The 24,279-nt window shown below is 62.1% G+C and overlaps 3 protein-coding genes across 3 annotated transcripts; all 3 read left to right on the top strand.

Moving 5' to 3' along the window:
- Window positions 1-2,466: 2,466 nt before the first annotated feature.
- Window positions 2,467-13,248, top strand: PIK3R2 (phosphoinositide-3-kinase regulatory subunit 2). The gene is made up of 15 exons (XM_075723470.1): window positions 2,467-2,964; window positions 6,511-6,603; window positions 7,137-7,199; window positions 8,231-8,362; window positions 8,565-8,766; window positions 9,084-9,169; window positions 9,471-9,576; window positions 10,098-10,196; window positions 10,345-10,525; window positions 10,753-10,878; window positions 11,158-11,300; window positions 11,499-11,675; window positions 11,962-12,033; window positions 12,263-12,433; window positions 12,732-13,248. Exons 1-15 carry the CDS (start codon window positions 2,625-2,627, stop codon window positions 12,922-12,924), a joined length of 2,184 nt encoding a protein of 727 aa, XP_075579585.1. The 5' UTR covers window positions 2,467-2,624; the 3' UTR covers window positions 12,925-13,248.
- Window positions 13,249-17,037: 3,789 nt separating this feature from the next.
- Window positions 17,038-19,032, top strand: IFI30 (IFI30 lysosomal thiol reductase). Its single transcript, XM_075723819.1, has 7 exons — window positions 17,038-17,172; window positions 17,945-18,124; window positions 18,203-18,277; window positions 18,361-18,456; window positions 18,551-18,703; window positions 18,810-18,878; window positions 18,967-19,032. The coding sequence occupies exons 1-7, from the start codon at window positions 17,038-17,040 to the stop codon at window positions 19,030-19,032; spliced, it is 774 nt and encodes a 257-aa protein (XP_075579934.1).
- Window positions 19,033-19,901: 869 nt separating this feature from the next.
- MPV17L2 (MPV17 mitochondrial inner membrane protein like 2) lies at window positions 19,902-23,338 on the top strand. Its single transcript, XM_075723741.1, has 6 exons — window positions 19,902-20,076; window positions 21,126-21,296; window positions 21,606-21,682; window positions 21,775-21,903; window positions 22,001-22,117; window positions 22,970-23,338. Exons 1-5 carry the CDS (start codon window positions 19,902-19,904, stop codon window positions 22,064-22,066), a joined length of 618 nt encoding a protein of 205 aa, XP_075579856.1. The 3' UTR covers window positions 22,067-22,117; window positions 22,970-23,338.
- Window positions 23,339-24,279: the final 941 nt, after the last annotated feature.

The raw sequence follows: 24,279 nt of genomic DNA, 5'->3' as shown, positions 1-24,279 counted from the left end.
CTGGAGTCGGGGCTGGGATCCACGGGTGGAAGCTGGGGAGGTGCCTGCACGCGAGCATCGACCCCGCTGGGTTTGGGCTCTCCTGCCTTGGGGTGCGTTACGGGGTCTGTCCTTTCTGGGAGGAGCGGGAGTTGCCGGAGCCTTTCCCGGCAGGCAGCGGCCGCTTGTGCCCGTGGCAGTCAGACAGTGCCCCCGGCGCTGCCGACTTGGCTCCGTCAGACCCTGACAGGCAGCCTTCAGAGGGGCGAGGGGCAGGCAGTGAGCCTGGTCATAAATCTCTCTTTATATTCTGGATTATGAAGTAATATTTTCCTGGCCGGGGCTGGTTGAATTGGGGAAACGCGGGCTCTGCTGCGAGTTCCCTGCGGCTGCCATCTCAGCACAGTGGGAGCTTGCACGGCAGCTGTGCTGGGATGTGCTGCTTCTCCCGCAAACACCCCCTGTCCCCAGGGCCTCTCCGTGAGTCCTGCAGCCTGGTGTTGCTCCTGGAGCTCCGGAGAAGCTCTCCAGTGACCCGGATCAGGCTCAGTCGCATTGCCCACCCGCCGGAGCCTGGCTGCAAGTGTCCTACCTCCCCAAGGGCAGCGCCTGCTCGTTCATGGCAAAGACAGCCCAGCTGGGACGCTTGCCCGAGCTCGGGCAACTAGCACGGGCCCTGGCTGCTGCACGGGTTTCGTGTACCACGGCCTCTTTGTGCCTTTCTTCTTTGTCAAGGGAAGGAGCCCGCAGCGCGGTGCTGGGCTGGAGAGCCTGCCTGCAGAGAGGTGAAACCGATTCCTCACGGGGCACTTGCACCGATCTCAGACTTTCTGGTAGCGTGCAGGGGTGGTAGCACGTGCAAGGGGAAGAGGGGGACTTGTAGCTGATGTGAACTGTAACACGTCGCTGGCCCGAAAGGGTTATTTTGAAATACTGCAGATCACCAACATCAGTGCATCTTGCAGAGCCCAGCCAGCGGTCGGAGCAGCCTTGGCTCCGTGCCGTGCTTGGTTGTGCATTGACCCCGCCGGGAAGGGTGCCCTGGCTCCCTTTGCCTCCTCGCCTCCCTCTGCAGAGGCTCCCGCAGCCCTGAGAAGCGCCTTCCTGCTCACTAATAGTTTTCAGATGAGACTCGAGAGTTTGAGCTGGGTTTGGTGGTTTCTGGGCCAAAACAGCTCAAGCCATTAATAGGACCTGCAGCGTTTCAGCAGGCCTAGGGTGTCCCTGGGAAGGCTGGTTTCTGGCTGCCCCGGTGCCTTGTAGGTCTGGTCTTTGGTTGCATGCTGTGGCTGCGGGAACTGGAACACTGAGATTTGCCTGGGGGAGGTGGAAAACTGGCCCGTGCAGCCAGGAGGGGATGGGAAAAGAGGACGTGCTCGGCTGGTGGGAATGCCCCAGCTCATACATCCCTTCAACAACATGTTACAACCCAGGTTTGTTCTTTCTGGTGGATTTCTGGGCAGGGCAGGCAGCATATTCTTCAATTTCTCTCTGCATAGCTGAAAGGCAGTTAGCAGCTCTAAGTAGACTTCAAGGCTTCTGAAGATTATTTTCACTCACCTCACCTCCATCTCTGCGAAAAGAACCCGTGCCCGCACTTGATGCTGTTGCTGCTTTTGAAAAGTTCAAAAATTTACTTTGCTCAGAGCAAAGCTTTGAAGTGCTGCTCTGTGGGAATGGCAAAAGCATCTCGAAAGTCTTTTGCTGAAAGCTTGGTTAACCTACATTTGTGGGCAACTAACTTCAGAAAATGACTTTGGGGGGGATTGCATGGGGGGATGTAAAGGTGAACTGTGAAACTTAATCAATTTAACAAGGAAAGGTTAAATCTGTTTGTTTTGCTCCTATTCAGGGCCTCCAGCTGGTGGGTGCAGGGTCACCCTTTTCTGTATGCAAAAGTTCCTGCATAAAGGCTGTTTTGTCCCACTTGTTGTCTTCTTGTTTGCATAAGTGCTGCGAGGAGGGTAAGCTGAAGAAGCAGGAGTGAACCTCTTTAAGATGCAGAGCTGGTGCCTGACTGTAGCAGAGAGGAGGTGGCGTTCCTGCCCGCAGCCGCTGGCTCCTCTCTTGCTTTTGGGAGTGTAAATTGGTATTAGCATGTCCTGGTTGGATCCAGGGCTCGGCATCAGCTGGTAGGCAGGAGAGGAACGAGTCTTGCCTCTCTCAGCTGCTCAGATGAACCCCTACTTTGAATGCTGGCGTCTTGGGAGGGTGCTGGGTGCCTGGCTGTGCAGTGACAAATCTTCTTCTCTTTGCAGGCACTGGAAAGGGAGACGTAGCATGCCCCGCTGTTCTGGGCTGGAAGCGTGCCGTGCTTTTGCCCACCAGACTCCAAGAAACCTGCTTCTTTTTTGGTGAAGCAGACCCTGATCTCCTGTTTCTTTGCTGCATGCCCACTCACCAGTGCTGGATTATGTTTGTCTCCTTCTCCCTTTGCTCCATAATTTGGTTGAATCGTGGTTTCAAGCTAAGGAAAAGGGGCTGCACCTAAGCACGCCGGGGCACCCACACCGGGCTCCTGGGGTGCTGGTTCACACAGAGACGTTCAGAGTGCTGATGGGGGAGAGCTGCCTCTGAGACCCCTCCTCTCCCACCCGAAACGTGCTGCCTCGCCGTTCAGAGCCATTCTTCCCGCAGCAGAGAGAATGGGCAGCACCGATGGGTTCCAGTACCGCGCTCTCTACCCCTACCGCAAGGAGCGCGAGGAGGACATTGATCTGCTGCCTGGGGACATCTTGGTGGTGAGCAAGGGGGCCCTGCAAGCCTTGGGCTTCAAAGACGGGGATGAGCAGACCCCCAATCAGATCGGGTGGATCCTGGGCGTCAACGAGCGGACCAAGCAGAAGGGTGACTTTCCCGGCACGTATGTGGAGTACGTGGGACCTGTGAAGATCTCCGTCCCTTCTCACCGGCCCCGAGTGCAGAGACCCCTGCCCGCCACACCGGGGGCCAGCGGCTGCCGGCTGCAGGAGGCTCTGGAGCAAGGTAAGCCCTGATGCCTGCCGTGTTGCTCTGAGACGCCTCCGCTCCCAGCGTGCGGCGGACGAGGGGGTGTGAGTGGCTTTGCAGGACGGCGGTGAAGCCCCCGGCTCGGCAGCGCTGGAATGCCCTGCCAGCAGCGGTGTGGTTGAGTTGGCTGGGAGTTGTGGGCTCATGCTCGGTCCTGGCCAAGAGAAAAGCACGTTGTTCCTCCAGCTTATTGATCTGCTTAGCAGAGCTTCTCGGGGTGAGCCTTGTCCCACTCTTACCTCTGCAAGATCCTCCTCCCTCTCTGGCCCGTGAGCAGCCAGGATCCCCGTGGTCCTCGGTCCCTCTCCCTGCGCCGCTGAGGGTTTTGCCCCGCTCCCTCCCTTTAGGAATAAGTCCTGACCTCTCCCAGCCACCTCCCTGCCTCTGCCTCTGGAGCGCCTGGGGCATTGCTCCCTGCCAAGAGCCGCTCAGCCCCGCTGAGACACACAATTACTTGTCTCTGGGCAAGAGGAGAAAAGTCAGGGTCTAAAAGAGTATTTCCGAGAACTGCAGCTAATTGCTTGTCTGCCTGGCACCCGTCCCTCCCTGCGGATCACGGAGCTCTCGCTGGGGCTGGGCAGCCGCCCTCGGGCAGGGCATGGGCTGCCCTGCACCTGCGGCTGCTTCCCAGCCGGCGCTGTGCTTGGCACGGACCCGGTCCGGGAGCTGGGAGAGCCGCCATGCCTCGGCGCTGCCCATAGAGCTGTTGCAGCTGCCCTCTCTTTGCCTATTTTTTTTTTTTTTTTTTTTGCTCCCAGGCACATAAGCCCTGCAGCAGGGGCTCAGCAGGCCCTGGGCGCTCTGAGATGGCAAACAGGCGTGACAGCCGCGCTTTGCCTTCCCGTGCCTTGCGGAAGACCTCGTGCTGGTGCACATGGGAGGAGTGGGGTCAGCAGCAGGAGCTGGCGGGCATCAGAGCATGCTCCCAGCTGGCAGTCCTGCGTCCTCCCTGTCCCTCTCTGCCTGGGAGCCGTGGCTATCCCATCAGATGCTTCTAGCTGTGTGAGACATCTCTGGGGTCTTAAGGAATGGAAAGAAGACCCTGTCTCAGAAACCAGGGTGGTGGGGTTGGGTGCGTGGCTCCCCGTAGCTGCCTCCCGTGCTCCTGCTCCCGGAGCCGGAGGGGCAACCCCAGGAAACATCTCCGCAGGGTGGGAATGCAGCCGGGCCGTGCGTTTGGGTTGGCAGCAAGAGCCGCTGACCTGAGTCATCCCACTCGCAACCTGCCTTTCCAAGAAAGCAGCTCCTCTTGGGAGCCTGGGGCATGCTCTGCGGTGGATGCATCGGCCTTGCCTGCATCCAGCCCTGCGCTCCCTCGGGGGCTGTATTTATGCCTTCGTGGGCTCTCTCCTCTTCTTCTCGAGCAGGGCTTGGTGGAGGTGTGTCTGGGTGGTCAAAGCCGCTGCCCTGCGCGGGGGTGGGGATCTTTGGGATGTGGAGGAAGATACGTGCCAAAGCTCCCGACACACAGAAAAGACGCGGTTGGGAAAGAAACCAAAAGCCAGCCTGTCTGCATCCTGCCCAGGGATGGAGCAGAGGGAGGGTCGGGTACTGGGGCATGCAAGGGGGGTGCCAGCCCGGTCCCTGTCCCCTTGGGTGCATCCCCGCAGCCAGCCTCCACCCTGGGCACAGGCGGGGCGGCAATTCAAACACCCGGGGCCATTTCACACGCAATCTGCCGCGATGCTGGTGGGGAGACGCATTTTTGCAACTGAGAAACTGTATTTAAGCCAAGCCCGTGTTATTTCTTCGTGGTCTGCGCTTCGGGAGGTGCAGAGATGTTTCCTGGCTGCCCCACGAAGCTCATAGCTGGCGGCATTTCTGCCCTGTTCCCCAGGTCCTGGCCTGGCTGGCAGGGATCCCGTGGCCCCCCCAGCATCACACGCGGAGTGGGGCCAGTACCACGGCTGTCACGCAGCCCAGGAGCAGGGCTGGCCCCACAGAGCGGTGAGACCCGGCGCTTTCTGCCGGTGAATTTACGAGCTGCTGGTGTTTGCCTTCCGCAGAGAACGCGAGCGGAAAATGCGGCTCGGAAATATTTCCGCAGCTGCCCCGGCCGTGCTGTGAGCGGCCTTGTTCGCAGCGGCCCAGCCCGGAGGCCCGGCAGGCTCGGGAGCTGCTGCTGGCTCCGGCACAGGCTGCCTGATAAAAAAAGGCAAGCTGCTGCCTGCTGAAGCAGCACATTCCTGTCCAGGCCACGTGGGCAGCACCAGTATTTACTCTCCCTTCAGCCCTTCCCAAGGGTCAGGCTTGGAGCTGCCAACCTGGCAGCTTGCCTGCAGCTTCCTTGCCCCAACCAGCACCGCGCTGGGCCCTTTCCCGTGCCCGGGGGCTCTCTCCAGTGGGGGGTTACCCCCAGCAGCACAGGCCCTTGCAGAACTGCTGGGTGCCTGCTCCGCGGCTGCTGAGTCGAAGCACCGACACGAGCTGCTCCGTCTCCCTGCAAAGCCATGGGTGCAGGAGGCTCAGCTGGGTGCGGAACTTCGGTTTGCTACGCCTTGTGGTGAGACCACACCGGGCGAGTTCAGGTCACATCCATGACAACAGAGCCCTGTTTCGCAATGGGGAGCAGCCTTTTGGCTCTGCCTCCCCAGAGTGGAGCATGCCGGGTGTCCTCACCCACCGTGGGCTCCCCAGGGTCTGCCCGGTGCTGTGGGCCGGCCCGGAGAAGCCTCCCGCAGCGGCTGGTGCTCGGTTGGATGCAAGATGGGGCCTGGCACCGCTCGTCCTTCGGCAAGCCTCCCGCTGGCAGCTGCCCAGCCGGGCCTGCGTGCTCCTGCCCCGGCACGCATCACCCCTCCGGCATAGGGAAGGGGGGGTGCCCGGAGCCAGGACCTCAAGATCTCCTGGGGGTGACAGTGAAATGCCACACGATGCGGGGCCATAGATCCCCTGGGAAAGGGGGGGACGCCGGTCCCGTGCCACGGGCTGTCCGCGCCCTGTAACAGCTTGCACAGAGGCTGTGGGCTCACGGGGAGGGGGAGGCAGAGGGCTGGTTTCCATGTTAAACGAGCAATCAAGGGCAGGAATTTGCTGACATGGCGTTCTGTCTGAATCGTTGGATTAATCACAGCTCACCACCGCGAGCGAGCTCCCTGGCCGTGCTCCTCCGCCAGCCCTGTGCAGCCCCTGTGCTGGGCAGGGACCGAACCCAGCCTGAGCTCCAGGAGCCCCGGTAACCCCTGCGCTGCCTGCCCGGGGTGCCCAGGGAGACGCGCTCTGCCTCCCAGCCTCCGCAGGGAGCAGCAGGGATCTCCCTGCGCACACCCCATCATCAGAGGCTCCGAGCGAGGCCAGGCTCAACAAGTGCTGTGCCGGTTTCTGGGCCAGCTCGCAGGTTCCCTGCTGTCTCCGTGCGGTGTCCGCGTGGGCTGCGGCCTTGTGGCAGGGGCCACAGCTTTTCTTACTCTCAGACGCTGCCATTGGGAGCAGCGTTGGTCGTGCCTCGGCCTGGCCCTGCTGCAGAACGTCTGCTGGGGGCTGAGCTGGGGCTGACCCCTTCTCTCCTTCCCTCTCCCCCAGGGTCTCCTCTCCCAGAGTTGCAGGAGCAGTTCAGCCCTCCAGAGATTGCGCCGCCGCTGATGGTGAAGCTGGTGGAAGCTATTGAGAAGAAAGGTAAGGGGGGGACACTGAGCACCACGGGGCTGATACCCCCCCAAAACCCCCCAACGAGGGCAGAGGGGGAGGCAGCTGTCTTTAAAAGCTGTTGGTGTTGGACCCAGCTCCATGGGACGTGCAGGACGCAGCTGCCTGCAGAAGAGGGGGGCCTCACGCTCCTCCCTGGCTTGAGTTGCTGTTCCCCAGGGCCAGGCTTGACCCCGCTGTGTCATCCTGTGCAGAGGCCTGGGGTGAGGGCACTGGGTCTGCATGCAGGACGCCTACGTGCCCCGGGTGGGTGCTGGGGTTTGGGAAGTGCTTTCAGCCCAGATCTGTGCTGTGGGGGAGAAATGGGGCCACCGATTCAGGTGTCCTGGGGGCTAAGGGGGCTGCAGCAGCATCTGCAGGTTGGCTTAGAACCCTTCCAGGCCTGGTTAGCCGTGCCGCAGCCGTTGCCCGGCCGGTGCACGGCTGCCAGGCTGGCACCGAAATGGTGTGTGCGCTGGGAGCTGCGCGGCTCACAGCTAACAGCAGTGTCCCCGCTTCCGCAGGGTTAGACAGCGAGATGTTGTACAGGACATCTGGCTCCGAACTGAGGCAGGCGCTGAGAACCGGTAAGAACCAGCTCCGCGTGGTGAGGAGGCGAATCGGCTCAGATGGAGGAGATTAGTGGATGTGACAGCGCCAGCAGTAATGCAATCCAGGCCAGGCTCGCCTGTCCCCGGCAGTTCCTGACTCCCGGCACGCTGCCTGTGGGGCTGGGCCGTCCCCGTCCCGACACGTTCCCCTCTCGCGTGGAAGGGACAGGAGAGGTGGGGATTCCTGCCACCATCCGTGGGCTGGAGCAAAGGGATGCAGTGCCGGCTTGGAGAATCACAGGCTGACAAATGAACCCCTGCGCTTGTCTCTTTGGGGTGCCCCGTTCTCAGGGTGCTCTGTCGATGGGCTGGCGGAGGCTTCTCTGGCTCTGTCACACCGCTAATAAGCAGGGGAGGATCTTTCAGCTCAGCTTGGTGGCCGGAGCCTTGGCTCCGCTGTGCCGACAGCTGATGTCTCTGCCGGGGAGCCTTCGGAACTGTCTGCCTCTCGTCTGGGTTTGGGCCTCATCCAGCACCGCGCTGGCTTGTCCCCTTCCACAGACGTTCTTGCAAACCCCAACTACGCGGTGCCGTCAGCTCTGGCCGCGCTGCTTTTGGGACAGGCTTTATGTGCCGTCCCGACAACCTACGCCTTGCATTCGTGGGACGACATGGTTCGAGGGAGACGTTTTCCCCGTTGGGTTCAGTGTGTGGCTGGTCAGTCTGCACTTGTCTCTACCAGCAGCAGGGAACAAGATTGTGACACGAGTCATGCGTGCCCAGGATTCCTGTGGCAGGGCTCAGGGAAAAGGGTGTGGGCACCCAAAATGACCTCTACCCCCTTCCAGGGGGGACCTGCCTGGGTTTCCAGAGCCAGCTTATTTCTGGGATGCAGTGGGCACTTCCAGGCATCCTCCCTCGTGCAGGCTGCTCAGCTGCCTGAGGCTGCCTGAGCTCCCTCGTGGTGCCGGGCTGCCATGTCCCATGATAGCTGGCCAGGTGCTGCGCGATGGTCTCTGGGTGCCCAGTGCTGTGCCCACCATCCAGGGAAATCTGTGTCCTGGCAGATTGGACCCTGGGTGACCTGGAGCCCTTCGACGTGCACTCCCTGGGCGAGGCGCTGCGAGGCTACCTGCAGGACCTGCCCTCCCCCGTGGTGCCGGTGTCCGTGCACGGAGACATCCTTCGCGTCCTGCAGGGTAAGGGCTTCCCCTGGCTGCACTCGGGAATGGGTGGCTGGGCGGGACAGACGCGTTTGGGGTCTTAAAATAAGACCTGTCCCTATGGGGTCTGGCACGTGGCCCCTGCTGCCGACAGCGCTCCCACGCTGTGACATAGCCAGAGCGTGGAGAGCGGTGCCGGCTGTCCCAGCCCTTCCATCGTGTCTTGCTCTCTCCCCAGAGATCCCCCAGTCGGAGAATTGCCGGAAGCAGCTGCTGCTGGCCCTGGAGTCGCCTGCGGTCCCACTCCAGAACACGCTCACCCTGCAGTTCCTGCTCCGGCATCTGGGGAAGGTATCGCAGCAGGCCGAGAGCAACAGCCTCCACCCTCGGGCCCTGGGAGAGATCTTCGGCCCCCTTCTCCTCCGGCTGCCTGGCGCCAGGTACGTGAGGCTCTCGGGCTCCGGCCGCGTACCAAGTGTCAGCCGCTGTGCGTGCCAGGACAAGGAGCCCAGCCTATAACAGCAGGGCTGCCCGCAGCCCCTGCCTCGCTGTGCGTGGGATTAAACTGCTGGCAGCGCACAGCGGTGGGACTCAAAGCCAGGGCAGAGCTCTTGCTTGTGTCAGCCTGGGATCTGGCAGCTGGGCCGCACGCTGCGATGAACCAGCCCGACCCTGGCTGCCCCTTTGCCCGGCGGGCACGGGAGCAGTGCCAAGATCTCCCCCGCAACCGCTGATCTTGGCTCCTCTTTCCCTGCAGCCCAGAGCTGAGCCCTGACTTCTCCGTGCTGTTTCTGGAGATGCTTCTGCAGACAAAGGAGTTGGAGCCGGAACAGTTGCCTCCAGGTACTGAGATGCCCCTGCCTTGGGGCTCGAGGCGCTGGTGTTTGTGCTCCGTGGGTGCAGAGTCTCTGCCCTTGTGAGCGCGTTGCCGAGGACTTTTTCTGCAGCTCAGCTGTGCCTGGAGGCTGGCTTGAGGCACCCATCTGCTGCTGTAGACGTGCCTGCAGCAGCTTCTGGCATCACGGTGGCCGAGGGGGGCTTCCCAGGATGGTCCCTGCAGGGAGAGGGACTCAGTGCTCCAAGGGATTACCCACGGGGAGCTGGGACTTGGGCTCACCCTGCTTCAACACTCTGTCTCTTACAGCCTTGCCTCCAAAACCACCTAAGCCAAAGCCCAGTGCTGCCAGCTTGGCCAACGGGAACAGCATGCCCTTGCAGGACGCCGAGTGGTACTGGGGTGACATTTCTCGGTAAGGGGGTGGCTGGCAGCTCACGTCCTGGGTGCCCTGTCCATCAAGTGGCCTCAAGTTGTGTCAGGGGAAGTTTAGATTGGATATTGGGAAAAATGTCTTCACGGAAAGAGCAGGCGAGCATTGGAACAGACTGCCCAGAGAGGTGGGGGAGTCCCCATCCCTGGAGGTGTTCAAAAAACGGGCAGAGGTGGCACTTTGGGACATGGTTTAGTGGGCACGGGGGTGTTGGGTTGATGGTTGGACTGATGACCTTAGAGGTCCTTTCCAACCTTAGTGATTCCTAGTTTTTAATTTACTTTCATTAAAAATAATCCAGCCACCAAGCCAGGAAACATGAAATTCATTATTCCTCTCCCCTTAATTGGTTTAGTGGTGGACTTGGTAGTGTTAGGTTAACAGTTGGACTGGATGGTCTTAAAGGTCTTTTCCAACCTCAACAATTCTGTGATTCTGATTCTAAGTTATCTAAGGGAGCTCTGGTTGCACCTCACAGGCCATGACAATCATGTTCCTTGCAGGGAGGAGGTGAACGAGAAGCTACGGGACACTCCAGATGGTACTTTCTTGGTGCGCGATGCCTCCAGCAAGATCCAAGGGGAGTACACACTCACGCTCAGGTAGGGCGCTGGGGTCCCCCGAGAGCCCCCGCTGCTCTGGTCTGGAGCTGCCGGCACCAGTGACTGCGGCTGCCCGCACGCCCAGACGTCAGGCTGGTGTAGGGTGCTGGGGTGGTGGTAAGTGCCCTCTCTCCCCTCCCCGCTACAGGAAGGGAGGCAATAACAAGCTGATCAAGATCTTTCACCGGGATGGGAAGTACGGCTTCTCGGAGCCCCTGACTTTTGGCTCAGTGGTGGAGCTCATCACCCATTACCGGCACGAGTCGCTTGCCCAGTACAACGCCAAGCTGGACACCAGGCTGCTCTACCCCATCTCCAAGTACCAGCAGGTGAGGCCTGTGCCACAGGGATGCGGCTGGCTGGCACAGCCTGAACCGGGGGCATTTGCTCGTCCATCCCCAGCCCTTTGGTAGATGTCAATGTCCCACCCCTTCCCCCGTGCTGGGACACTGCTTTGTGGGGCGATGGGGGGGGGGGGTTTGTGGGACCAGCTGCCTTGCTGGGGGGGCTGCTGTAGGGCAGGAGCAAGTCCTCACTGAGGCTGTGCATATGGCAGGACCAAGTGGTGAAAGAGGACAGTGTGGAAGCCGTCGGGGAGCAGCTGAAGGTCTATCACCAGCAGTACCAGGACAAGAGCTGGGAGTACGACCTGCTGTATGAGGAGTACACGCGCACTTCCCAGGTATGCGGGCGCTGCCTTCCCCCTGGGCTGCCCTGGCATCCTCTGATCGCTGGCAGCCACGCTGCTCTGCGCAGAGGAGAGCAGAGATCCGGCACCCGCTGCCCCATTTGTCTGCTCCCAGACTTGAGGGACTCCCCAGAGAACACGCTTTGAAGGGGGGGATATTTTGGGTGCAGCAAGGACAGTGCTGCTTTGGGGAAGGAGGAGGAGAGGATACGAATGGGCAGAAACCTGCCCAGATGCTCCCCCTTCCTCAGCTCTCCCCTCCCTTCTACTCAGGAGCTGCAGATGAAGAGGACGGCAATCGAGGCCTTCAACGAGACAATCAAGATCTTTGAGGAGCAGTGTCAGACGCAGGAGAAATGCAGCAAGGAGTACATCGAGCGCTTCCGGCGGGAGGGCAACGAGAAGGAGGTGCAACGGTGAGGAGAGGGGGTGACGGTGACCTGCCCTGCCTGGGGAAGGGCTCTGGGGACTGGAAGGATCATCCCGGCCCAGCGCAGAGCCGAGGCGTGCGCAATCCTCGCCTCTCCAGCAGCGTGCTGTGGCTGGAGCTGGCCCGCTGCCTCCTCTGCCTCCCCCACTCTGGCTCGCAGCCTAAACCCCCCTCCTTCTCCCAGGATCCTCATGAACTCGGAGAAGCTCAAGTCTCGCATCACAGAGATCCACGACAGCAAGATGAAGCTGGAGCAGGACCTGAAGAAACAAGCCTCGGAGAACCGGGAGATCGACAAGCGCATGAACAGCCTCAAGCCAGACCTCATGCAGCTGCGCAAACTGCGGGACCAGTATTTGGTGTACGTAGTGCCTGCCTCTGCAGAGGGCTGGGAGTGGGCCCTGCTGCCCCTCCAGCCCGGCCTGGGAGCCATCTAGCTGGCTCCTTGAGGGCTTTGGGGCTTGTCCGACCGGGCTTGCGGGCTGCTCTGTGCAGGAGCGAGCCCTGCGGCATGCAGCCTCGGCGCGCAGCAGTCCCTCAAAGGGGACGGCTGCTGCCCTCTGGTGATGGCTGCACAAGCGGCGTCTGGCCCAGATGCCGCAGGCCGGGCACACCGCCTGCGCTGAGCTCTGCCTCTCCTTCCCCAGGTGGTTGACGCAGAAGGGTGCCCGGCAGAAGAAAATCAACGAGTGGTTGGGCATCAAGAACGAGACGGAGGAGTGAGTGTCCCTGCTCGCGCGTTGTGGGGTGGGGGGGGGGCTGCAGGAGCGCAGGCTGCGCAGCCGGTTCTGCCTGCTCCGGGGCCGCAGGCAAGTCCCAGCTGCCTGCCTGGGAGCTGAGGACGCCTTCCCTGCCGGGTGGGGTGGCGGCAGTTAGCAGTGGGAGGGGAGGTGTGGGGGCCGCATGCCCAAACCGAGGGGCTCTGACCCTTCCCGTGCTCGACTGCAGCCAGTACTCCATGATGGATGACGAGGAGGAGCTGCCCCACCACGAGGAGCGGACGTGGTACGTGGGGAAGATCAACCGCTTGCAGGCGGAAGAGATGCTGTGCGGCAAGCGGGACGGCACCTTCCTGATCCGCGAGAGCAGCCAGAAGGGATGCTACGCCTGCTCCGTGGTGTGAGTACCCCCAAGCAGACGTGGCGGGACGGAGCTGGCATGGGCTGTGTGCTCCCGCATCGCTCTGCCCTTCTCTTGCCAGATGCTGGAGGCTGGCGGAGGCGTCAGCTGGCAGGCTGGGCTTCTCCAAGGTCTCCCATCTGCCTTGGCTCCTCCTGCCAGCGCCAGATGTATCTTTGGGCTGCCTCGGTGACGCCCGCTTGTACTGTGCTGTCCCTGTCCCTGTCCCAGCGGGGCTCCCTCGTGCCGCGGGGCACTGGCGTTGCCGCTGACCTGTGCTCCCTTGTCTTCCTGGCAGGGTGGACGGTGACACCAAGCACTGCGTGATCTACAAAACAGCGACCGGCTATGGGTTTGCCGAACCCTACAACCTCTACGCCTCCCTCAAGGACCTGGTCTTGCACTACAAGCACACATCCCTGGTGCAGCACAATGACTCCCTGAATGTCACGCTCGCTCACCCGGTCCTTTCCCAGCCACCAGCCAGATGAGCAGCCCGTACACAACACAACAGCTGCCTTCAGCTTCTCCCCAGGGCGCTGCTTTCTGGCTCTGGACTCTTGCACCCTGTATAGTTGAGTCTCCGTGCTCCTGCCCCTCCAGAGCCTCTGAGATGTCTGTGACCGTTCCTGGTGTCCCTTTTGGTCTGTAGCTGAAACCCGTGTTGGCTGATGGGACAAAAAGGCTGGGGCTGTTGACTCCCAGTGGGCTCCAGCCTCTAGGAGGTGGGATCCAGTTGTGATTGAATTACCGTGGGCGAGCACAGCCCCTTCCCCTTCCCCGATAAGCAGATCAGATCCCCTTCTTGCTGGCAAGTCGCCCCGCTACGCATCACTGTAGAGCTAGATTTCCGATTCCTCGGTGCGCTACGGCGTCGGTCACTGCCCCGGCCGAGCGGCCGCGAGCGCTGCTCTGAGTGAGGGGCTCCCGGCCTGGATGCCGGAGGAGGCAGAGGAGGAGGCTCTGCTGAGCAGCTGAGCGTGTGCATCCTCCACTCTCACTTCCCTCGGCGATCTTGCAGGCTGCAGTGGTGTCTGGTACGAGGGGTGCTGCTGTTCCGTGCAGAGACTCATTTAGACAGGAGAAACCCCACCTGCCATGGGGCTTCTCGGCCGAGGTCTCTGCTCCGTGCCGTGCCCCGCCTCACCGTCTTGTTCCCTGGTGTCATAACCACCTCTCGAGTGTTGCTGTCTGGGGAGGGAGGATCTGGTTAGTGATGAATCTCTCGCCTTAGTTGTGCCAACTAAGCTGTGAAATCCGTGTTGGTACCCGTGTTTTTCCCAGCAGAATATGTGGGATGCACAGCTCGTTGTTTCCGTCTGTCTTCGGTGAATCTCTGCAGACGTAACCCCTTGAAGCTAACTGTAGCTCTGTAAATACGGTTCTTTTCGTAATCGGCTGCTTCCCTAGTACTGGTGTTTGCTGAACTCCCACTACGATACGCAAGCGCGTGGGCGGCAGCTGGCCGGGCTGCTGCAGGCTCGGGTCCCACCAGCTGAAGCAGGAGGGGGCCGGAATCCGACGCACACTACGAGCCCTACACAAAATGAAGGACCTCTCCGCTGCAGGAGGACAGTGTCTCCGCTGGGCCAAGGAAGGGCCTTAGCACCTAGAAATGTATATGCATGATGTCAAACTATGTATGCAAAGCACTTATAATCATGAGTACTGTATGGGGACTTGGGGTGAAAGAGCCGGGGTTGCTGTAGTGCTGCCCATCGCAGCTGGCTGGCACGGGCAGGGCTCATTGCGTCTTTTCGGATAATGCTGAGTTCAGAGAGCTCGAGGGCAACGGAGGTGGCCCTGGAAGAGCTTTAAAAGTTGAGGCCATGGTGGCATTTGCTTTACTGGGTTATCCTGCCTGCCCGGCTTGAAGAAAGCATTAATTGTCCTCCTGATTTGCTGGAGAGGCTCCTTTCCCTTTTGGAGGCCGCGTCCTCAGGACGGGCTGGTGGATGCTGTAGGCTTTGACGCTTCTGTTTTGTGTTGTGACTCGGGCTGCGCCTGATCTGCGGGGTGCTGTGTGCTCGTGCTCTGCCTGCGTGCTGCCCTCGACAGGCTATCTGCGTCGGGGACCGCGCTGTCCCTCCTCTCCTGGTCAGCTCTGCTGCTCGCCTTGCTCCGGGCCGGTCCCCAGATCCTTTTGGATCTGGAATTGCTGGAGCAAACGTCCCATTCCCGTTGCTTGTGGCAGCTCTCCTATGCCTGGCTGTACAGACCCCATTCCCTGCTCTGCATGCCCTCTCCGGGTCCCGGCCGTGTTTTTTGGTTCCGGTTTCTCGGCGTTTGGCGCTCTGAGGACGCAGGGCAGCGGTGCCGTCCCTGACCCATCGCAGCCCAGGAGTGCGCTCGGGTGCCGAAGTGCCCCGGAAGGGGCAGGCGATGGCTCGGGGAAACTGTGGGGCACGCAGCCCGGGAGAGGCTGCGTTTGGCTTTGGGGATTGCTTGGCAAAAGCTGTCGGGGATAATTAAGGAAATAGTTTGGGCTCGGGCATGTGAGAGATGAGAGCACGTGGAATGGGGCAGGGAGGTCTGGTGCTCATAGCCCTCTCTGCAGAGGCCTCCCGGCGTCTGTGGGGTGGCCGGGGGGGCCCCGCCAACACCCCAAAGCTTTCTGCCAGGCTCCTGAACCAGTTGCAGCGGCACATTTCCAGCCTGGGGACTCTGTGCTGGTCCTGCCCGGGTCCCGTGCTCGTCCCTGTGTTCCCAGCACGTCCCTGCCCCACAGGGCAGGCTGCAGGCGGGTAGGATCCTCCAGCCGCTCACCCCACGGGGGCCATGTCCCCCCACCGCCCCACCAACGTGAGCTCGGGACCGCTCCTGCCGGGGGGGTTTGCTCCCGGCTCGTGCCAGGGCCTGCCGAGCGTCTGGGAGAGTCTCGGCTTCAAGCCGTCACCGGTTGACACTTCGCTTGGTGCTCGCCCCGGCTCTGCTAGCCGGGGAAATTCCAGCTTCTCGTGACAGCGTTATTTTTACCCTTTCTGCTGAATTTCTGTTGCTCTCCCCGCACTGTCCCTTCCTGCCGCCCAGCTGCAGCCTCTTCCTCCCCAGCAGCGTGGGCAGCTCGGCGTGGGCACGCGGGGCCACGGTCGCCCCTCTGCATCCTCCAGCACCGCCGTTCCTGCCTGCTGGCACCCATCACCGTGGCCCATCCCCGACGGGGCTCTGCTCGCAGGTCCTGTGTGCAATGAGGAGGAAAATGCCCTTCCCCAGGGCTGCCTTTCCCCGACGGTGCTTGTCCTGGCTCCCCGAAACGCAGCTTTGCCCTCGTCCCTCCCTGGGGCGGCAGCCCAAGCCCCGAGCTCCCTGCCTGCAGCGCAGCTCCTCCAGAATAAGCTAGTTGTGATTTGTCCTTTGATGCTTTCGCTCGTGCTGTTTGCGCCGCCGGATGAACCCGGTAACGATGTGTTTTGAGGCCCTGGGCTGTGCTTTGCTGCTTGTGACCTCCCTCCCCTCCCCACCCCGTGTCCCCAAACCCAGCCACGCACCCACGTCCCGTGGGTGCAACGTGGCCGTTCCCGCTCCTCGGGGCACAGCTCGGATCTTGTCCCTCCGTGCCCCAGCTCAGGATGCTCCCTGCTCCCCGGTGTAACCCCCCCGAGGGCTCTCATCACCGGCGGCTTTGTGCTCGGAGAGGACGTGGCGGCTGCCTGAGCGCTCCTGAGATTTTAGTTCCTAGGTATATGCAATAATAAATAACTTGCCACTTCAGCTGTTCGTTACCAGCAGTAGTTCTCTATGCTCTTTCTGTCGATGTTTACTAATGTAAACCCAGTATTTGTTACTGTAAGAGGATTTTTTTTTTGTACGGTACTTCAAAAAAACCCACAAAAACAACAAAAAAAAGGAAGAAATAAACAGAATTAATGAAATGGCTGCGGGGATTTCTGTGGAGGGTGTTACGCCGGGGGAGCGGAGGCGGGAGGGTGGTGGGGCTGTGCCCCATCTCCTGGGCTGGGTGCAGGATGTGACCCATCGCTCGGCTGGCACCAGGCTGTGCCAGGGCTCTGCTCCCCAGGCTCTTGCAGGGCTGGGGTGCATGGGGGCCAGCCCCGGGCTCGCCGGCTGGGCGAGCAGGCAGCAGCTGAGCCCGAAGGGGCAAGAAACAGCCGGAAACGGCGGCTATAAACAGTGGGGAAAGTACGAGGTTCCTCCACGCTCGGCCCCAGAAATGAGCCCAGGGGCTGTTTTAGGCAGCACCCCCTGCCCGCACCCGGTGCTGCCGGCCTGGGGGTGCTTCAGTGCCTGCACCCAGCCCCGGGGGGCTCGGCCGACAGCGGCGAGGGGCCGACACGGGGCTGCCCCCCTGCCCGTTTGGGAGAGGCCGAGCGCGGGCTGCTCAGGGTTGGGTTTCTGTCCCTGACCTGTCGCAACCTGTAGGGAAGCGGCAGCGGCCGGGGTGAGGGGCTGCGACCCCAAAGCCCCGATTCGGGGCAGCGGGGACAGAGTGGCCAGAGCCGGGCGGCCCCGTGTGAGTCAGCAGCGTCGGCGTCACATGAGGAGGTCGGTCGAGCTGGGCAGGAAGGGCGCGCGGAGGCGGGCGCAGCCGAGCTTTAAAAGTCCTCGCGGGGACGGGTTCGCCTCTGTGCCACCCCACCGTCCCCATGGCCCACGCGGTGCTGCTGGCTCTCCTGGCGCTGGTGGCTCTGCCGGCCCCCGGGCTCGGGGTGGCCTTCCCCGGCTGTGACTACCCAGCCCACCTCTGGTGCAGCTCGCGGGAGATCGCCGTCGCCTGCCAGGTCAGAGCCGCCGGTGCCAGGGCTGCCGCGGCCGCCCACCCGTGCTGGCAGCCCATGCAAGGGCAGGGCTGCCCGGCACGTGGGGACACGTCCCGCCGAAACGGCACGCGCGGGACCGGGTACCCGCCCGGTGAGCGGGGCTGGGGTGCGCGGGGACGATGTCAGGGCATCGCCCGGTCGCGGTATCTGGTGCGAGCGCCAGCTCTGAGCATCCCTGCGGCACGGGCTGGCACGCCACAGGGATGCGCAGAGCCCCTGTGCCGCGCTGGCACCGTGGCGCTCCCTGGCATCCCCGGCGAAGCGCCATGCCACAGCCGGACCCCAGCCCTTCCCCGGGCACTGCTGGCACTTCTGCTTTTTCAGCATAAAACAGCTTTTCAGCTTATTCCGCCCTGAACATCCCCGGATGGTGACACCGCTGTGATGGGGGCGTCCACCAGCGCCCTGTGAGCCCCGCGGGGCTGCAGCCACCACCCAGCAGTGGGTGCCGGGCTGTATCCCCACTCAGGCATGTCCCGGCCCCACCGGATATGTTTTCCCCCAAAATATTTTGGGGAAGTTCCTGCGGAAAGCCCCACCGCTGCGTACCAGCAGCACACAAGATCTTGAAGCTGCAGGAGGCCCCTGGCCGCTCTCACTTCCCTCCCAGCCCTCCACACCCTCGTCCCGCTCCTGCCCCACATCCCAGGAGCTTTGCCCCAGCCCCTGCAAATATGGGGAGGGGGGCTGCAGCCGTACACCCCCCCCCCCAAAAAAACCTTCCCGCATGCAGGCAGAGAGCCGCTGCGCCAACCTCTCGCGCCCGGCGGCTGCGCCTGTGGAGCTGAGCCTCTACTACGAGAGCCTGTGCCCGGCGTGCCGTGAGTTCCTGGTCCAGGAGCTCTTCACCACCTGGCTGCTGCTGCCCGCCGAGGCCATGACCATCACCCTGGTGCCCTACGGCAACGCCGAGGTAGGAGCTGGCCCGAGCCAGTGCTGTGGGCGCCCGCCCCGGCGCCGCCGGCCCCGCTCAGACCGGTTGGTCCTGCAGGAGAGGAACGTCAGCGGGAAGTGGCACTTCCAGTGCCAGCACGGCCCAGAGGAGTGTTTGGGCAACATGATCGAGGTGACGGCAACGGTCCCTGTCCCCACGGTGCCGGCATGGGGCAGGGGTCCGGCAGCCCCTCACCACCCACCCCGTCCCCACAGGCCTGCCTGATGCACGAGGCCCAGAACTTCAGCACCTACTTCCCCGTCATCTTCTGCCTGGAGTCGGGCAGCTCCGTCACCAAGAACCTGGAGGCCGTACGTGCCCCTCCCATCCCCCCACGCGCCCGCCACGGGGTTGTCCCCGTCCCCCTGAGCTCCCCGCTGTGTCCCCCCCGCCTCTCCCCGGCAGTGCCTGCAGGTCTACGCCCCGCAGCTGGACGGGGGCCGCATCGCCGCCTGCGTGCAGGGGGATGCGGGGGCCGCCCTGATGCACCGCAACGCCCAGCTGACCCAGGCGCTCGACCCCCCGCACCAATACGTGCCCTGGATCGTCGTCAACGGGGTACGGCGGGGGGGAGAGGGGGGTGCCGGGGGGTGCCAGGGTGCCAGGCAGTGCCGCGGCACCGCAGGGACCCCCCTGAGCAGCCCCATCTCCCCCCCCACCGCAGAAGCACACGGACGAGCTGCAGGCGCAGGCGCAGGCCTCGCTGCTGGGGCTGATCTGCCGCCTCTACCAGGTGGGACAGGGGGGCCGGGGGGACTGGGGGACGCGTCCCCGTCCCTGTCCCCGTCCCCGCCGGGGCTCCATCAGCCGCTCTCTGGCAGGGGGAGAAGCCCGAAGCCTGTGGGGGCTCGGGGGCCCGGAAGGCCCCAGCCAGCTGCAGGCGCTGAGGGACAACGGCGTGGGAGCACCGAGCGAGCAGCGAATAAAAAGGATGGTTTTGTGGAAAAACAAGAGGCTCCGGATTGATGGGGCGGGGGGGGGGGCAGTGGGGAGGGGGCGGCCCTGCCCCGCCGCGGTGCGGGGGGAGAGCGGGAGCTGGGCCCCGGGGAGCCGCTGCTGCCCCGGTGGGTGTCATGGCGGCCGCCTGCGCCTCGGTAGCTGTCATGGCGGCCGCCTAGACCTCGGTAGGTGTCATGGCGGCCGCCTATACCTCGTTTGGTGTCATGGCGGCCGCCTATGCCTCGGTAGGTGTCATGGCGGACCCGGAAGCGGAAGGCGCCCCGTTACGGGACGCGACCCCTCTTCCGCGTGCCGGTGGCGGAAGCGCGCGTCGGTGAGCCGGGGGGGTTCCCGGGGGGGTCCATGGGGGGACCGGGGGGCACTGGGGGAGTCGTGGCGGTGCAGGAATAACGGGAGTGAGTGGCGGGCGTCCGGCGGGGGCACCGGGGGGCCTAAGGGAGACGGGGGGCAGCGGGGAGACTGGGGGGGCACTGCAAGGGTAGCGGGGGGACTGGGGGGACTGGGAGGGGACAGCACGGGTAACTGGGGGGCACAGTGGGACTGGGAGGGTACAGCAGTGCGAACTGGGGGGACTGGGGGAACTGGGAGGGTACAGCAGTGCTAACTGGGGGGACTGGGGGAACTGGGAGGGTACAGCAGTGCGAACTGGGGGGACTGGGGAGCTCGGCATGGACTGGGGGGCACAGGAGTGACTGGGGGCACTGGGGGGGGTTATACCCAGGGTACCTGGGGGGCTGGGGGGAGCTCCATCCCCACTGATGCCCATGGCAGGGGGCCGGGGGGAGCTGCCCCCAGGATGCCGGCATGGGGCCGGCAGCTCCTGCGCTGCTGGAAGCCACTCTTCACCAGTCGCCTGCTGCTGCTGACCAACACGGCGAGCTCCGGCACGCTGCTGGCCGCTGGCGACACGCTGCAGCAGGCCTGGCACCGCCGGCGGCACCCGGACGCTGAGCCCCAGTGGGCCCGCACAGGTGACAACCCGGGGGGGACATGCATGAGCTGGGGGGTGACGCAGGGCAGCCTCGCACAGCGATTAACCCATGCTCGGTGTCACGGGGGAGCTGGTCGACAGCGGCCGAACATGAGCCAGCAGTGTGCCCGGGTGGCCAAGGTGGCCAGCAGCGTCCTGGCTTGTGTCAGGAGCAGTGTGGCCAGCGGGAGCAGGGCAGGGATTGTCCCCTGTACTCGGCAATGGGGAAGCCGCACCTGGAATACTGTGTCCTGTTTTGGGCCCTTCACTACAAGAACATTGGGGTGCTAGAGCGTGGTCAGAGAAGGGCGATGGAGCTGGGGCAGGGTCTGGAGCACAGGGCTGGTGGGGAGCGGCTGGGGGAGCTGGGGGTGTTCAGCCTGGAGAAGAGGAGGCTGAGGGGAGACCTGATCGCTCTGCAGCTCCTGACAGGAGGGGGCAGGGAGGGGGGGTCGGGCTCTTCTCCCAAGGAACAAGTGATAGGACGAGAGGAAATGGGCTCAAGTTGTGCCAGGGGAGGCTTAGATTGGATATTAGGAGAAAATTCTTCATGGAAAGAGTGGTCAAGCATTGGAACAGGCTGCCCAGAGAGGTGGGGGAGTCCCCATCCCTGGAGGGGTTCCAAAAATGGGCAGAGGTGGCACTTGGGGACATGGTTTAGTGGGCATGGGGGTGTTGGGTTGATGGTTGGACTGGTGATCTTAGAGGTCCTTTCCAACCTTAGTGATTTCTAGTTTTACTTTCATTAAAAAAAAAAAATCCAGCCACCAAGCCAGGAAACATGAAATTAATTACTCTCCCCTTAATAGGTTTAGTGGTGGACTTGGTAGTGTTAGGTTATGGTTGGACTGGATGATCTTAAAGGTCTTTTCGAACCTCAATGATTCGATGACTCAATGATTCTATGAACTGGGGCCGCATTCCCTGGCACTACGCGAAGCCACACTCCCTTTGTGCCTTCCCCAGAGCCGGATCCGCTTTCGGTGGGGGGGCCCGGCGGGGTTGTCCCATAAATAATTCATCGGTCGCCGGGGCGGTGTTGTGTTGCAGGGCGCATGTTTGCCGTCGGCTGCAGCATGGGCCCGCTGATGCACTACTGGTACCTCTGGCTGGACGCTGCCTTCCCAGCGCGGGGCGTGCGGGGGCTGAAAACCGTCCTGAAGAAAGTCCTCATCGACCAGCTGGTGGCATCGCCCGCCCTGGGCGCCTGGTACTTCCTTGGTACGCAACGGCACCCGCCCTGTGTCAGCAGCGCCAAGAACTGAGCGTGGCCCACGCTGCCGGTGACGTGTTACGGCGCGTGGGCACCGGCATGACACCCGTCACCCTCCCTTGGTGGGGTGGATGTGGGTTTCCCGGGGCTCCCTCCCTCCGGCTGGTGCCGGCGCTGCCCTTCCCTCCCACCGTGGGGGTTTTTTTTTGGCATTTTTCGGTGTCCAGCACAGCTGAGATGGCAATTCCCAGCCACGCTCCCCCACGGGGAGCCGTGTGAGCGTTCCCATCCCCACTGACGTCCGTCTATCCCTGCAGGCATGGGCACACTGGAGGGCCAGTCTCTAGAGCACAGCTGGGAGGAGCTGAAGGAGAAATTTTGGGAGTTTTACAAGGTAAATATCCCCCCCCCGCCGAGCTCTCCCTCCCATCCCGGTGGGGACCAGGCTCCGGCGGGGAGTGCCTGGCTGCTCTTTGCTCCCGGCAGGCCGACTGGTGCGTCTGGCCGGTGGCGCAGCTCGTGAATTTCCTCTTCGTCCTGCCCAAGTACCGGGTGGTTTACATCAACGTGATCACGCTGGGCTGGGACACCTACCTCTCCTACCTCAAACACAGGGTGAGTGCCGGCACCGCGGTGCCACACGGCAGCAACGCCTCGCCGCTGCGGCCAGCCGGGCGCGTGCCGAATGTGCCGTGTTTCTCTTCTTTTCTAGCCTGGCAGCCCCCCGGGCGCCGAGCACAACTCGCCGCGTGAGAACCAGCGCGATGCCGGGACGTAAAGAGGCAGCTGCTCTCGGCGGCTGCAACGGTTTCGGAGGCTCCTGCCCGCGGTGAGCGGTTTTTCTGGGCATCGCGGCGGACGCGGCTCAATCCACCCAAGGACTGCGCTAGCCGGAGACCACCGCAACCGCCCTCTGCGGCTCTTGCTGATCAGCTCATCTACTGATTGCAGTCGTGGGCTTGGGTATTTTTAACGAGTCGCGTGTCACGGGCTAGCCTGTAAAGCGATTTCTTTTTTGTATTCTTCCACAGAGCCCGCGCTGCCGGGGCGGGGAGGAGCTGCTGCAGCTACGCTTTGCCTTCAGCACCCTGGGGAAGGTCCCCAGTGCTCTCCCCTCCGCTGCAGCCAGGGTTTTGGGTTTTTTCCCCTTCTCCAGGGCAAGGCTGGCCCCTTGCTCCCCTCCAATGCCCTCCTCTGCTCTTCTGCAGAGCCAGCACCGCTGTCCCTGCCTTGCTTCGGCTGCTGGGCAGGGGGGTGCTGCCCCTCTGCTCCCAGCGCAGCTCCTCAGCCCTTTCCCCGCTGCTTTTGTCTTCCAGCCAAAGGGAGAAGTCATTCGGCTCCCCCCAGCCTCCGCCTCATCTCCCCTTCGCTCCGCTTTGCACCCACCTCCCCGGCGCCGCGCGTGGGCTCTGCAGCCACCCGAGGTTTATAAAAATAGCGGCGTGATCGCTGCCGCCTGCTCGCCGCCGTGTTTGACGGTGGCAGAGTCACCATGGAGGTGGTTGGGGGTTTTTAAGGCCAAGTTTTTGCAGGATTTGGACCACAGCTCCCCTCTCCTCTCAGCCCTGCAGCTCCCCAGGCAAGCTGGATGCTCGCTCCATAACCTGGGAACTTATTTATTTCCAGCAGCGATGAAAATTGCCTAAAAGTGATCTTTTTTTTTCTTTCCTTTTTTCTAAAGCCGTGCCTTACAGCTCTTTCCTCATCCCTCCTGCCACACATCCCTGGGGGATGCCAGCCCTCCCACCGCAGCAAGCCAAGCTGCCGAGCCACAGCAGGAGCCATTTGGTGAATGCTAATTAAGAAACCAGATCATTTCTGCGCCTCTCCGGCAACGAGCGCGCCAGTGCAGGGCGGAGCAGAGCTGAGATTATCGACACCGAGCAGAGGGCCTGCAATGACCCCAAGGAACCGGTGATCAGCATTGATTTATTTCTTCACAACATTTCTTTAATACAGTGATTTTTAGGAAATTGTACTCTTTTGACACTTTTGACATTTGTACAGTACAGTGTAACTCTTCCATAAGTAAACTTCACAAAAAATAGGAAAGGGGAAGGGGGGGGAGGGGGGGGGCTATCATGGTTGGGGAGCAGGGAAAAAAAAAATCTGTAAAATAAAGACACAGCGCTCCAAGAAAAATAAATAGAGGGCAGCAAGATCTCCGGGTCCGTCATCGCTACAGGAATATCCACTTATTCACAGTCTCCACAGAAGCACGGTACTACAGGAACACACGAGGAGCCAAAGGCTCTGCAGCAAATTAGCAACGCTCCTCCGAGCCCCGCTCGCCCCCCACGAGCCAAAAGCGGGGGCTCTGCAAAGGTCCCCGTCCCTGAACCGGGGCTAATTTGCTACAGTGTGCTTGGCTGGCCTCGCTCGTGGTTTTTTTTTGTTTTTGTTTTGTTTCGTGGTTTTTTTTTTTTTTTAAACTTTAAATAAGAGATTTTTTTTTTTTTTTTTAAAAGTGATATTCACAAGCAAGGTTACCACACTGAGAAGAAAAAAAAAAAAACCAAAAAAAAACCACAAAAAAAAAAAAAAAAAACAACCCCTAAATGCACCAACACAGCCACAGCACAGCAGGTCACGCGCACAGCGTCACTTCCTACGCCTATTTACAAGGAGATTTTCTTATGTACAAGGAGGAAGACGGCGGGAGCATAAATTAGCATCTATTTATACAAATAAACAAGTTAGGAAATATCCATCCATCTGCGGGGGGGGCGGGGGGGGAGAGCCGGGTGCAAAGAGCCCCCAGGAGCTCTCCGGGCGGGCGGGATCTCCGCCGGGCTGGGGAGGGGGACACGGGGAGCCCCAGCGGGACCTGAGGGTTTGGGGTCCCAGCGCAGCCCCCCCACCCCGGGCAGGGCCCATCCCTGCTCCCCGGGGACCCCAGGGAGGGACGGCACCGGGGGCAACGGGAGCTGGCAGCAGCGAGCAGAGAGAGAAAATAATATTTCTTGGAGAGTGGGGCTCGTGGAGCGATTA

Source organism: Pelecanus crispus, chromosome 20 (assembly GCF_030463565.1).
Source record: "Pelecanus crispus isolate bPelCri1 chromosome 20, bPelCri1.pri, whole genome shotgun sequence".
Lineage (NCBI taxonomy): Eukaryota > Metazoa > Chordata > Aves > Pelecaniformes > Pelecanidae > Pelecanus > Pelecanus crispus.
The sequence above is the reverse complement of the archived record's forward strand: the minus strand, read 5'-3'. Positions and strand labels throughout refer to the sequence as shown.

Excerpts from the sequence above, each read along its gene's own strand:
- PIK3R2 (XM_075723470.1), top strand. The coding sequence starts at position 2,625 with ATGGGCAGCACCGATGGGTTCCAGTACCGCGCTCTCTACCCCTACCGC. Across the intron at positions 2,965-6,510 it reads GCAGGAGGCTCTGGAGCAAG|GGTCTCCTCTCCCAGAGTTG; the intron begins GTAAGCCCTGAT and ends CCTCTCCCCCAG. Across the intron at positions 11,301-11,498 it reads AACGAGAAGGAGGTGCAACG|GATCCTCATGAACTCGGAGA; the intron begins GTGAGGAGAGGG and ends TCCTTCTCCCAG.
- IFI30 (XM_075723819.1), top strand. The coding sequence starts at position 17,038 with ATGGCCCACGCGGTGCTGCTGGCTCTCCTGGCGCTGGTGGCTCTGCCG. Across the intron at positions 18,278-18,360 it reads GTTTGGGCAACATGATCGAG|GCCTGCCTGATGCACGAGGC; the intron begins GTGACGGCAACG and ends CCGTCCCCACAG. Across the intron at positions 18,704-18,809 it reads CCTGGATCGTCGTCAACGGG|AAGCACACGGACGAGCTGCA; the intron begins GTACGGCGGGGG and ends CCCCCACCGCAG.
- MPV17L2 (XM_075723741.1), top strand. The coding sequence starts at position 19,902 with ATGCCGGCATGGGGCCGGCAGCTCCTGCGCTGCTGGAAGCCACTCTTC. Across the intron at positions 21,297-21,605 it reads GGGCGCCTGGTACTTCCTTG|GCATGGGCACACTGGAGGGC; the intron begins GTACGCAACGGC and ends CTATCCCTGCAG. Across the intron at positions 21,904-22,000 it reads TCTCCTACCTCAAACACAGG|CCTGGCAGCCCCCCGGGCGC; the intron begins GTGAGTGCCGGC and ends CTTCTTTTCTAG.